Source organism: Podarcis liolepis, assembly GCF_965112155.1.
Source record: "Podarcis liolepis genome assembly, chromosome: 10".
Lineage (NCBI taxonomy): Eukaryota > Metazoa > Chordata > Lepidosauria > Squamata > Lacertidae > Podarcis > Podarcis liolepis.
The window spans coordinates 9,926,605-9,938,568 of NC_139562.1; the positions used below are offsets into that span (position 1 = coordinate 9,926,605).

The following is an 11,964-nucleotide window of genomic DNA, read 5'->3' on the forward strand; positions in this document are numbered from 1 at the left end:
CTATTCGTGTGGTTAAAAAAAAGAGAGTAAAGGACCCCTGGACGGTTAAGTCCAGTCAAAGGCGACTATGGGGTCGCAATTCGTAGCACTTTACATAGACCTAAGACACAATGGGGACATGGGTGGTGCTGTGGTCTAAACCACTGAGCCTCTTGGGCTTGCCGATCGGAAGGTCAGCGGTTCGAATCCCCACAATGGGGTGAGTTCCCGGTGCTCTGTCTCAGCTCCTGCCAACCTAGCAGTTCAAAAGCACGTCAAGTGCAAGTAGATAAATAGGTACCCCCTCCGGCGGGAAGGTCAATGGCGTTTCCGTGCGCTGCTCTGGTTTCTCCAGAAGCGGCTTAGTCATGCTGGCCACATGACCCGGGAAAACTGTCAGCGGACAAACGTCGGCTCCCTCGGCCAGTAAAGCAAGATGAGCGCCGCAACCCCAGAGTCGTTCGCGACTGGACTTAACTGTCAGGGGTCCTTTACATTTTTAAGACACAATGAGATTCAAAGGAGTCCACTGTGATCCGCAGCAGAGACAGGACAGCAACCCCAAATAAAAGCATTTTGGGAGGTTTTTAATGTTTAATGTTTTGTTATGATTTCCTATATGCTTGAAGCTGCCCAGAGTGGGTGGGGCAACCCAGTCGGATGGCTAGGGTACAAATAATAAAATTGTTGTTGCTACTGGACATAAATAATAAATAATAATATTTTTTTATTTATACCCCGCCCTTCCCAGTTCAGAAAACCGGGCTCAGGGAAGCTAACAACAAATTTAAAACACTTACTGTATTTTTTGCTCTATAAGACTCACTTTTTCCCTCCTAAAAAGTAACGGGATGTGTGTGTGCGTCTTATGGCACAAATGCAGGCTGCGCTGCTATCCCAGAAGCCAGAACAGCAAGAGGGATTGCTGGTTTCACTGCGCAGCGATCCCTCTTGCTGTTCTGGCTTCTGAGATTCAGAATATTTTTTTCCTTGTTTTCCTCCTCCAAAAACTAGGTGCGTCTTGTGGTCTGGTGCGTCTTATAGAGCGAAAAATACGGTGATTGATGCAGCGAAGACATGAGTGCCTGGCGTGCTCTGGTCCATGGGGTCATGAAGAGTCAGACACGACTAAACAACAACAAAATTGATGCAACAAAAAAGAGCATAAAATACAGTATAAAATATGAATGATAAAATTGTTGCTTTTGTTGGGTATAAATAACAAAATTGTTGTTGGTTGTGTTGTAAAGAAAAATTGCCCTTTTGCCTTATGGGGTATCGAAGAGCCCATACATAGTCTTTACATAGGTTCCCTATTGTTAGGAGTGAATAACAGAGGCCAACCAGAGAATATTGAGAAGCAAAGCAGCTAGGAAGCTTGATCTTTATTGATCTGTTGCAACAGGGTGCTCCCCTCACCTGCACGAGAAGAGGAACCCAGAAAAATGGTGCTCAAGGCCTTATAAAGACTTTTGAAATTGCCACCCTGTAGATCAAGACCACCCCCAGAAACATCATACATACATCACAGACGGGGTGTAACCTAAGACCCACCCGTCAGATACATAACAGAAAAGGCGGTCTAAAAACAGAAATTTGAATATTGTTTTTCTCCTGTTGTTGTTTATCTCCTGTCTGGCAGGTTACTTGATTGGATTGCCTGGGGAGCCTGACCATTCTTTTGTAGTGATAAATACTTAGTTCCTGGGCGAGGTCACAGGCTCATACCCTATTCCAGTGTTTCCCAACCTTTTTTGGGCAAAGGCACACTTGTTTCATGAAAAAAATCTCGAGGCACACCACCATGCCAGATGGGGAAAGGTCACTTTTTACTTATGTAAAAAAAAATAAAAAAATAGTAACAGCATAGAAGGTAATGGTTAGGCTAGCATCCCTCTTCCAAATATGCTAGGTTTTTATTTGCAGGGACTGTTCTACATGGGAAAGCATTCAGCACTGTCATTCTCCCATCTGCCATCTGAATTGGTACTATTCTGGGTCAACTTACTCTGCTGCATGTGTAGATGAAAATGGCACCAAGTGTGGGGGAGGGGGCAGAACAGGTTTCAGATACAGGATATTAAGCATACACGTACTTCAGATTGAACTGGTTGCTTGCTTTGCAAGTTTTCATTTCCCAAATGACTGCCTTGGCAAGCGCAATACCTACCAGGCTCAACGCCGGTCTCGCGCTGCCGCTTCCCGCACTCTCAAGGACCCAGGAGGAGGAAGGCGTGAAGGGAATCCCGAAGGCGCGAAAACCTCGCGCATGCGCAGGCCTTCCGCCTGCGACAGCCCAGTAGGCCGGCCGAAGCGAGCGGCGATGGGATGTGGGAGCTCGCTCGCTCGCCGCCCTGCGTGTGCCTATGTTGGGCACGTTACAGCCCTGTGACGTCAGCGCCACGCAGGCAGCCAGGCAGGCAGACGGCGAGAGCCCCGCGCTGGGCGGCCTCTCCTCGCCGCCGCCCCGCCTCTCGCCGCCCGACTCGCCCGCCTCCCTCCCACGGCACACCAGGCAACGTCTCGCGGCACACTAGTGTCCCGCGGAACACCGGTTGGGAAACACTGCCCTATTCATATCTTAAATGTGCCCTTAAGGCAGGATTTGTGAGGAAAGAGACAATGGGAGGTTTCCCACTTTGACCTTGCAGAGAAAACATTTGCTCAGTTTAGGAATCAAAATGGTTCCAGGTCGGTCTTCCTGTGCTGATGTATGTATGAGATTGGTTGGTACACTTATGAACATTACCATATATCTAAGACCTCAAAATTCGTATCACATTGGTTATAAATAATAAAATAATTGTTGTTGGGTATAAATAATAAAATAATTGTTGTTGGGTATAAATAATAAAATTGTTGTTGTTGTTCTATTATTATTATTATTAGGCTTTTCTTCTTCTTCTATTATTATTATTATTGACGTCCCTATTTTCATCCGAGAAATGCTGCAGGGCATGAATTTGCAGCAACCTCTAGCTGGGACAACTTACATCAGAAGCCGGTTTCTGCTTGAATAAAACGCCGCTACCTATGGTTTTCCCAGTAGTGATGTATGGAAGTGAGAGCTGGACCACAAAGAAGGCTGATGGCTGAAGAATTGATGCTTTTGAATTCTGGTGCTGGAGGAGACTCCTGAGAGTCCCATGGACTGCAAGAAGATCAAACCTCTCCATTCTGAAGGAAATCAGCCCTGAGTGCTCACTGGAAGGACAGATCCTGAAGCTGAGGCTCCAATACTTTGGCCACCTCATGAGAAGAGAAGACTCCCTGGAAAAGACGCTGATGTTGGGAAAGATTGAGGGCACAAGGAGAAGGGGACGACAGAGGATGAGATGGTTGGACAGTGTTCTCGAAGCTACCAGCATGAGTTTGACCAAACTGCGGGAGGCAGTGGAAGACAGGAGTGCCTGGCGTGCTCTGGTCCATGGGGTCACGAAGAGTCAGACACGACTAAACGACTAAACAACAACAACCCTTCGCCCGCCTCCTTCCCTCCGTCTTCCTCGAGTGAGGGAAGAAGAAGAAGAGCCGCGTCAGCAGAAGAAGGAAACGCCCCTCCCCGTGACGTCACGCCTCCTCCTCCCCCCCCCGTCCTCCTGGATAGCCGACGCCGGAGCGAATCGAGCGGCTCGCTCTCGCTGCTGGCTCTGGGCTCGGCCGGCGCGGTCTGCCCGGGCGACCCCAAGATGGCGGCGGCGTCTTCGTCGTCGCGGTGGGCGCTGCTGGTATTGGCGTTAACGGCGGGACCCCGGGGGGCGTCTGCTGCTGCTGCTGCGGGGCTGTCGACGTCTCCGGCGTGAGGGGGTAGGCCATGGCTGCGGGGCCGTGAGGATGTGCGAGAGCTACTCGCGCTGGCTGCTGCGCGTGTCGACGGCGCAGGTGTGCCAGGCGCTGGGCTGGGACGCCGTGCAGCTCTCCGCCTGCGACCTCCTCACCGACGTCCTCCAGAGGTACCTGCACTCGCTGGGCCGAGGCTGCCGGCGCTACTGCGAGCTCTGTGAGTAACGGCCGCGGGGGGTGGGGTGGGGGTGCCAGGGGGTCGCCATGGCGACGGGGCTGTCACGGGGAGGGGGGAGGAAGGAATGGGGGCGCACTTGTGGTGATCCTGGGGGAGGGGGCCGTGGGGCTGCAGCGGATATGGGGGGAAGTGGCTGTGGGGTTGGCGTGGAGGCGTCACGACGTGGCAGTGGGGCTGGAGCGGATATGGGGTGTGTGGGGGGAGTGGGGGGGTGTGTGAGGGGCAGAGGAGGGCATTGGGGTTATCATAGTGGCATAGCTGTGGGGCTGGAGTTAGGTAGGGGGAGCGTGGGGTTGGCATGACGTGGCTTTGGGACTGGAACAAATATTTGGGGGACGTGGAGCTGGAGTGGGCATAGAGGTGTCAGGATGCAGCCATGGGGCTGGAGCGGATATGGGGTGTGTGGGGATGTTGTGGCGTGAGGGGCAAAGGAGGGCCTTGGGGTTATCATAGTGGCACGGTGTAGCTGTGGGGCTGGAGTTAGGTAGGGGGAGCGTGGGGCTGGCACGACATGGCCTTGGGACTGGAGCAGATATGGGGTGGGCATAGAGGTGTCAGGATGCGGCCATGGGGCTGGAGCAGATATGGGGTGTGTGGGATTGTCATAGTGTGAGGGGCAGAGGAGGGCCTTGGGGTTATCATAGTGGCACGGTGTAGATGTGGGGCTGGAGTTAGGTAGGTGGAGCGTGGGGCTGGCACAACGTGGCTTTGGGGCTGGAGCAGATATTTGGGGGACGTGGAGATGGGGTGGGCATAGAGGTGTCAGGATGCAGCCATGGGACTGGAGGGCACTTCTTCTTTTAAATTGCTTTTAATTTGTTTGGTTTTTTTAGTTTTTTAACTGTTTTCAGTTATGCCCTTTTAAAATGTGTTGGGGGGGGTTATTGGGTTGTTGTTGTTTTGGTTATGTATTTTGTGGTTTTATATACTGATTTTATTCTGTAAACTGTCCTGAAACCTGCAGGTATAGGGTGGAATATAAATTCAATAATAATAATAAATATGGGGGGCAGGGCGGGGGGTTGTTGCAGTATGGGAGGCAGAGGAGGGCTGTGGGGTTTGCTGTTCATTTATTTACTTACTGAATTTCTATACTGCCCTTCATCCGAGAATCACAGAGTCATTTACAGTATAAAAACCACAAAAGGCATACCACAGTGACAAACAAACACACATACAGTTTTAAAGGCTGTAGATTGTTTCATCAGCCAAAAGCCTGGGAGAAGACGAATGTTTTTGCGAGCTTCCCTGGGGAGACACCCCCCCCCCAAGTTGGTTGTTATAGTGGTGGCATGATATGGCCATGGGGCTGCAGTCGATGGGGGGGCATATGGTGTTCTGGAGAGCGAGGTGACTAGAGTAGTGGACACTGGTGTACCATGGAGTTGTTATGGTAAGAAGTGGGTAGGTGGGGAGGACCATAAGGTTGTCATAGTAAGAGAGTGATGCCCATGTGGGTTGTTGTCACTTGACTAATATTGAATGGGGGGGGGGGAGTAGGATCACTATGTGGTTGTCTTCAGAGGCAGAGGCGGTGTATGGGTCTGTCAGGTTCATGGAGTGAAGGGCTGGAGTTGTCTTACATAAGAACATACAAAAATGGAAACAGGAAGAAATCCCGACGAAAGAAGAATGGAGAATGAAGTTGATGGAATACGCAGAATTAGACAAACTAACGGGGAGAATTCGGAACCGGCGAGACCAAAGATTTACCGAAGACTGGAATAAATTTACAGAGTATATTAAAAATATATCTGAATCACAATTAACGTTTGTAGGCTTTCAAGAAGCTCTGTGATAATAATGGAAATAAATATTGTTTTATAATAATTGTTAAGATTAATTTGGTTAAAAAAAAAACAATACAGATGGAAGAAATGTGAATAATTGTGATAATATGGAAAATTTCCAGATAGACTGAATGAAGTCTGAAAGTGGAAAGATAAGAATTGGATGTATATTTTGAATGGAATGTTTTTCCTTTATTGTTATATTTGAAAAATTTTATAAATAATTTTTTTAAAAAAAACATACAAAGAGCTGGCTGGATCAGGCCAGTGGCCGATCTAGTCCAGCACCCTGCTCTCACAGTGGCCAACCAGGTGCCTACCAGAAGGGGGGAAAGGGGTTGTTATAAAGATGACAGAGAAGGGGTGTAGTTATGCATTCCTGGACTAGCATGTATTTAACACTGTAGTATTTATATAGCCCTGAGTAATCCTCAAAGCACTTCACAAACATTATATTGGCATTCTTTACAAGAGTCCTTTATGGTACCACCGTATGATTATCTCAGTACTGCAGGAGTGGAGCTGAGGCTGAAAACAGCGGCCTACTTAAGTTCACGTGTTCTGCATCCACAAGCATGACGAAAGAGAAGTAAATCCCGTGGAATTAAGAGGGACTTCATCCCAGGAAGACGCGTGTAGGATTAGAGCTTCCATGAGTTTGTGGCTGAGGGAAGAGTCCACATTTCAGTCTCTTATTATTTTATTTTGAAATTTCAGTGCCATCTACTACATTGGTACATAATTTTTAGATGTAATATCAGCATTAAGATCAATCAGATCAAAAATAAGAATGCCGCTGATAATCCAGGGCAAAATTAAAATCTAACAACCTTCTGGAATCACATGGGTGAAGGCCTGAAATACATTTTTAGTAGGTGCTGAAATGTCATGAGGGTTGGTGCCTGCCTGAGATCAGATGGGAGGTAGTTCCATAAAGAGAGTAAAAAGGTAAAGGGACCCCTGACCATTAGGTCCAGTCGTGGCTGACTCTGGGGTTGTGGCGCTCATCTCGCTTTATTGGCCGAGGGAGCTGGCATACAGTTTCCGGGTTATGGGGCCAGCATGAGTAAGCCACTTCTGGCGAACCAGAGCAGCGCACAGAAACGCCGTTCACCTTCCCGCCGGAGCGGTACCTATTTATCTACTTGCACTTTGATGTGCTTTCGAACTGCTAGGTTGGCAGGAGCAGGGACCCAGCAACAGGAGCTCACCTTGTCGTGGGGATTCAAACCGCCAACCTTCTGATTGGCAAGTCCTAGGCTCTGTGGTTTAACCCACAGCGCCACCTGTGTCCCATAAAGAGGGTGCCACCACAGAAAAAGACCTCCACCTGGCCACTGCCAATTGAACCTCTACTAGCAGGTGTGGGAGTCCTCTGGCCTGCAGAGCTCATGAGGTTTACCAAGCCTCAGTGACTGGCTTACCAAACAGTGCTAGAAATTAGCCAGGTGGCAGGCCCATTTTGCAACTGGTATGGGTCCAATTGCGACCACGTGGGGATCTCTGGATGCCAGGCTGGCGACTGAGGAAAGCAATTTGTCACTTAGAGAAGGATCTGAAATATTTCCCCGGAAGCTTGAATTTGTTTTATTCTGGATTGTTTTATTTGATGTTTTAATGCGTTGTAAACCACTTTTGAGATTTGTTTTTTAAGGTATAAAGCAGTATAGAAATGAAATGTAAATAATAATAAGAAGAAGAATAAACCCCATTGCAAAATAATTATAATATGCGCCTAGATGTTCCATTGCTGCAAACATAACCTAGATTTAAAGCGCCATTTGGCAATTAGATTATATATCTGAGTTTCTAACACTGTTACCAAGCCATCTGTGGCAACACATACAAATTAGGCATAAGAAATTCAAGCTGCACTTCTGGAAGGGCCCAGTCAGTTGATTGTAAGGTAAAGGTAAAGGGACCCCTGACCATTAGGTCCAGTCATGGCCGACTCTGGGGTTGCGGCGCTCATCTCGCTTTATTGGCCGAGGGAGCCAGCGTACAGCTTCCGGGTCATGTGGCCAGCATGACTAAGCCGCTTCTGGCAAACCAGAGCAGCGCACGGAAACACCGTTTACCTCCCCGCCGGAGCGGTACCTATTTATCTACTTGCACTTTGACGTGCTTTCGATCTGCTAGGTTGGCAGGAGCAGGGACCGAGCAACGGGAGCTCACCCAGTCGCAGGGAATCGAACCGCCGACCTTCTGATCGGCAAGTCCTAGGCTCTGTGGTTTAACCCACAGCGCCACCTGCGTCCCCAGCTGATTGTAGTAGTGATCAAATAGGGGTGCAGTGACTTCAAGTAACTTGATCCCGAACTGTTTTAGGCTCTATAGGTTGGAACCAAAACTTTAAACCTAGTCTGGTAACTAATTGACAACACATGAGCAGTAGGAAACCCCAGAATGGCCCACCTGCCATATTTTGTAGCTAGCTGCAGCTTCTAGAATCGCTTTGCAGGCAGCCCCACATAGAATGTATTACAGTAGCCAAATCTTGAGTTTATCAATGCATGATGTTACAGTGGCCAGGCTCTCCTTTAGCTCTTTAGTTGCGTTTTTGGGTATGGAGTTCAGTTTTCACAGAAGGGTGGATAGGAAAGTGGTGCTAAAGGTAATTGATAGGGTTATATTATCTGTAAGTGGTGGACCAAAGACTGGGGCTTCTCACGGCCTAGTATCCAGTTTCCCTGTTTGCTCCCTATTTGCTCCCTGTTTGGGAATTATGGTTGAAGGGAAGAGAAGAGATGAGGATTCCTTTAGATGAAGGAGAAAATGGGTGCATTTAATGTTGGAACAGGGTTGACTGAGGTCAGCCTAAATACCAGATAGCTCCAAAGCAGCAAGCGAGCTGGCAGAAAGAAGGCTGGATAGAAATATTGGTGGCACAGCAGCCTTCTACTCTGCCAGCTTGTTTGTTTGTCTTGAAGGAGGTAATCGTGTAAGAGGGGCACAGATTTAATTGCCGTGGGGAACATTATTTTCCTTTCTGGACATAGCAGTGCTGGGCATGACAGGGATTGGTTCCTATTCTCTTCCCCAGTTTGGGGGAGTGTATGGAGACTTACTCTCTTTTTTAATATAATTTTGTTTATAATTTTCATTTATATATATCACAACAAATATTTAACCATAACTTTAACATTTCCGACTTCGACTCCCTTCCATTTCTGCGGTTCTTTACATTTATTTTCATCCTTTCCTGCATGCTGCAAATTTTCTTAACTTACCGTATTTTTAGCCCTATAGGACGCACTTTTCCCCCTCCAAAAATGAAGGGGAAATGTGTGTGCGTCCTATGGGGCGAATGCAGGCTTCAGGAAGCTATCTGCAAGCCTGCGGAGCCCAGCGGGAACTCCCGCGGGCTCCGAAGGCTTGCGGATAGGTGCTTGCAGCCCAAAGTCAGGGGAGCGCGGCACTGCGCACCCCGGGGTTAGGGCACCTATCCGCAAGCCTGCGGAGATAAAGAAAAAAAAATATTTCCCCCCCCCCAAGCTTGCCGGGCTGGGGGCGGGGGAAGCCCGGGCTTCCCCCGCTCCCAGCCCCGCAAGCTCCGGGAGCGATGGCGAGGTTGAATGCAACCTCGCCGTCGCTCTCGGACCCGTTCTGGGGGCTGGGGTCGGGGGAAGCTCGGGCTTTCCCCGCCCCCAGCCTGGCAAGCTCGGGGGGAAAATAATTTTCTTTCTTTATTCCCCCCCCCAAAAAAAATAGGTGCGCCATATAGGGCGGTGCGCCATATAGGGCGAAAAATACAGTATTCTTTTACTCGTCTATTCTCTCATATAGTCTTGAAACTGCAGGTTTTTACAATAATCCTTTCAATGTCTTGATCTGCTTACAGTTTATTTGTGTATACTCAAAAAACCATTTCCATTCCTTTAAAAGTTTGTTGCCTTGATTTCTTACTCTTCCGGTAAGTTTCGCCATTTCTGCATACTCCATTAGTTTCCGTAACCATTCTTCTCTCGTTGGGACCTATGGAGAGTTATTCCCAGTTGATTGGACTTTGGATATGAGGTTGGTGGAGGCAGTCAGGGTTTGGGCAAGTACACAATTTGACTGCCTGCCATTACCAGCCAGTGTGGTGTAATGGTTAGCGTGTTGGACTGTGACTTGGGAGGTCAGGGTTCGGATCCTTACTCAGCTATGAAACTCACTGGGTGGTCTTGGGCCAGTCACTGTCTTCTCTCACAGGGTTGTTGTGAGGATAAAAGGAGGAGAGGGGAACCACCTTGAGCTGCTTGGGAGAAAAGCGGGTATATAAACACAATAAACACAAACACAAATATTTGTGGGCCTTTTTGTAATTGAGGTGGGAGGAAAAAATGTTGCAACTGTCAACTACTGTCGGGAATGGATGGGGTGCCCTCTGGTGGTGGATCTGGAGATTAACAAGGCAGTAGGGCATGTTTAGTCACAAAGAGTCAGACATGACGAAACTACTAAACAACAACAAGTGCATGTTTAATGAATGAAGAGGATTATAGAATCATAGAGTTGGAAGGGACCCGGAGGTTCATCTCATTGGGATAACTTGTAGCATTTGGATTGTTAGAACAGATGCCATGTTTAAGAGGGAAGCAGGTTAAATAGGATACTTAATGGACTTGGGTTATCACAGGGAAAGCAGTGCCCCCAAGAGACATACAGGGGGGTATACATGAATACAAGACCGTTATGAAGTTACGAACGCAAAATAAATGGCTTATTGTAGAAATAAGTACCAATACAGTTGATGTAGGTTGAGGGGACAGTATTGGGCTAAGTGGACTAAGAAGGTAAAAAGCAGATCTGTACGTTCTTCAAAGGACAGTTCATCTGTCCCAGGAATAGTGGAGATCTTGAAATGTTATCTGGCCCAAATCACTAGTTCTGTAACTTCTCATGGAGCACCAGAACAGGGGACCCATCCCTTGCTGCCCCTGTCCTCCACCATCCACATGTCGAGGGGAAGGCCTGACAAGGGGAGTCTCCTCTGCTTTTCTAGGCTCCCCACTTTGATTTCGTACCCTCAGCATTCAGAGCTCTAAACTGGGGTGGGTGGGTAATGTGCCTAGAGTAGACCTCTCCCTTTCATACCTTCCCCTAGCACTAGGGAAATGGGACTAGCAGAGGATGTGATGGTACTCCATACAGATGGTCCAAATAAAACTAGTGTCTGTGGTGGTGGGGGTGGTGGGGAACTAACAAGGATAAACTGTTCATATTTATATGGCTGCACAATAATGTATATACTTTCAGCTGCTAAAAAGGTGACTGCCTGAGGAGTCATGTGAGCTTATATGAGCCTAAGACACCTGCAGCCACATGGACACCTCGTTGTCTTTAAACTCTACCACATGGTGAAATACATATTTTTATATCCCTGCAACCAAATGGGTTTCCCAGAGGGGCTTCCTTGTGGAGGTTGTGTTGATGGTGATGGAGGAATGCATTGGAATTAAAAGAGACAGGAAGTCTTCCAGGTCCCTTCCCATCCCCTTCTGTTCCCCACAAATTAACATGGGGCATCACTTTTCTGCATATACACATAGGTTGAGCCACTGGCATGCCAGCTTGCTCCTGTAATTCTTGGCCACCTGAGTTTGACTCACCATGTATGGATATAAATTCTTCCGATATCGCTGTAGCCTTGTGTGCATATATTTTTTAAGTCTGAACAAAAGTAGAAACAAATATTTCAAATGCTAGTAGTGCAGTGTCAGGTGTTTAGGACCTAAGGAACCCTGTGAAAAAGTGTTGATATTCCTAGTTGCCAGAATCAGATTTTTGGACACCCAGGCAATGAGGCAGCTGGGACTTTTCTTGACCGTGATTTGCTGCTTTTCCTTTTGAAGCTACTAAATCAACATATTTCTTATGCACCTGCAATGTTTGCTTTCAAAACCTTTCTTGATTCCTTTTTTCCTTTTCTTTTTTAACAGATGGCCGGACAGATCCAATTTTGGAGGATGTAGGTGAAGCCTTCAATCTTATGGGGGTCAACCTGCATGAGCTGGAAGATTACATACTCAATATTGAGCCAGTCACTTTTGCGCATCAAATCCCCTTATACCCTGTCAGCAAGAATAATGTCCTGCAGTTCCCCCAGCCTGGAAGCAAAGATGCAGAAGAGAGGAAAGAGTATATTCCCGATTACATGCCACCCATTGTCTCTTCTCAAGAAGGTGAGAA

The 11,964-nt window shown here is 47.8% G+C and overlaps 1 protein-coding gene across 2 annotated transcripts in view; it reads left to right on the forward strand.

Annotated features, from left to right (window-relative positions):
- The first annotated feature begins 3,574 nt into the window (after nucleotides 1-3,574).
- Nucleotides 3,575-11,964, forward strand: part of TAF3 (TATA-box binding protein associated factor 3) — a 140,492-nt gene continuing 132,102 nt past the window's right edge. The window contains exons 1-2 of one of the 2 annotated variants that reach the window (XM_083461070.1): nucleotides 3,575-3,979; nucleotides 11,715-11,957. In XM_083461070.1, the coding sequence (XP_083317196.1) occupies nucleotides 3,814-3,979; nucleotides 11,715-11,957 (409 nt within the window). In that variant the 5' untranslated portion in view covers nucleotides 3,575-3,813. The remainder of the gene's footprint in view (nucleotides 3,980-11,714; nucleotides 11,958-11,964) is intronic. The other variant, XM_083461071.1, reaches the window with a different exon arrangement.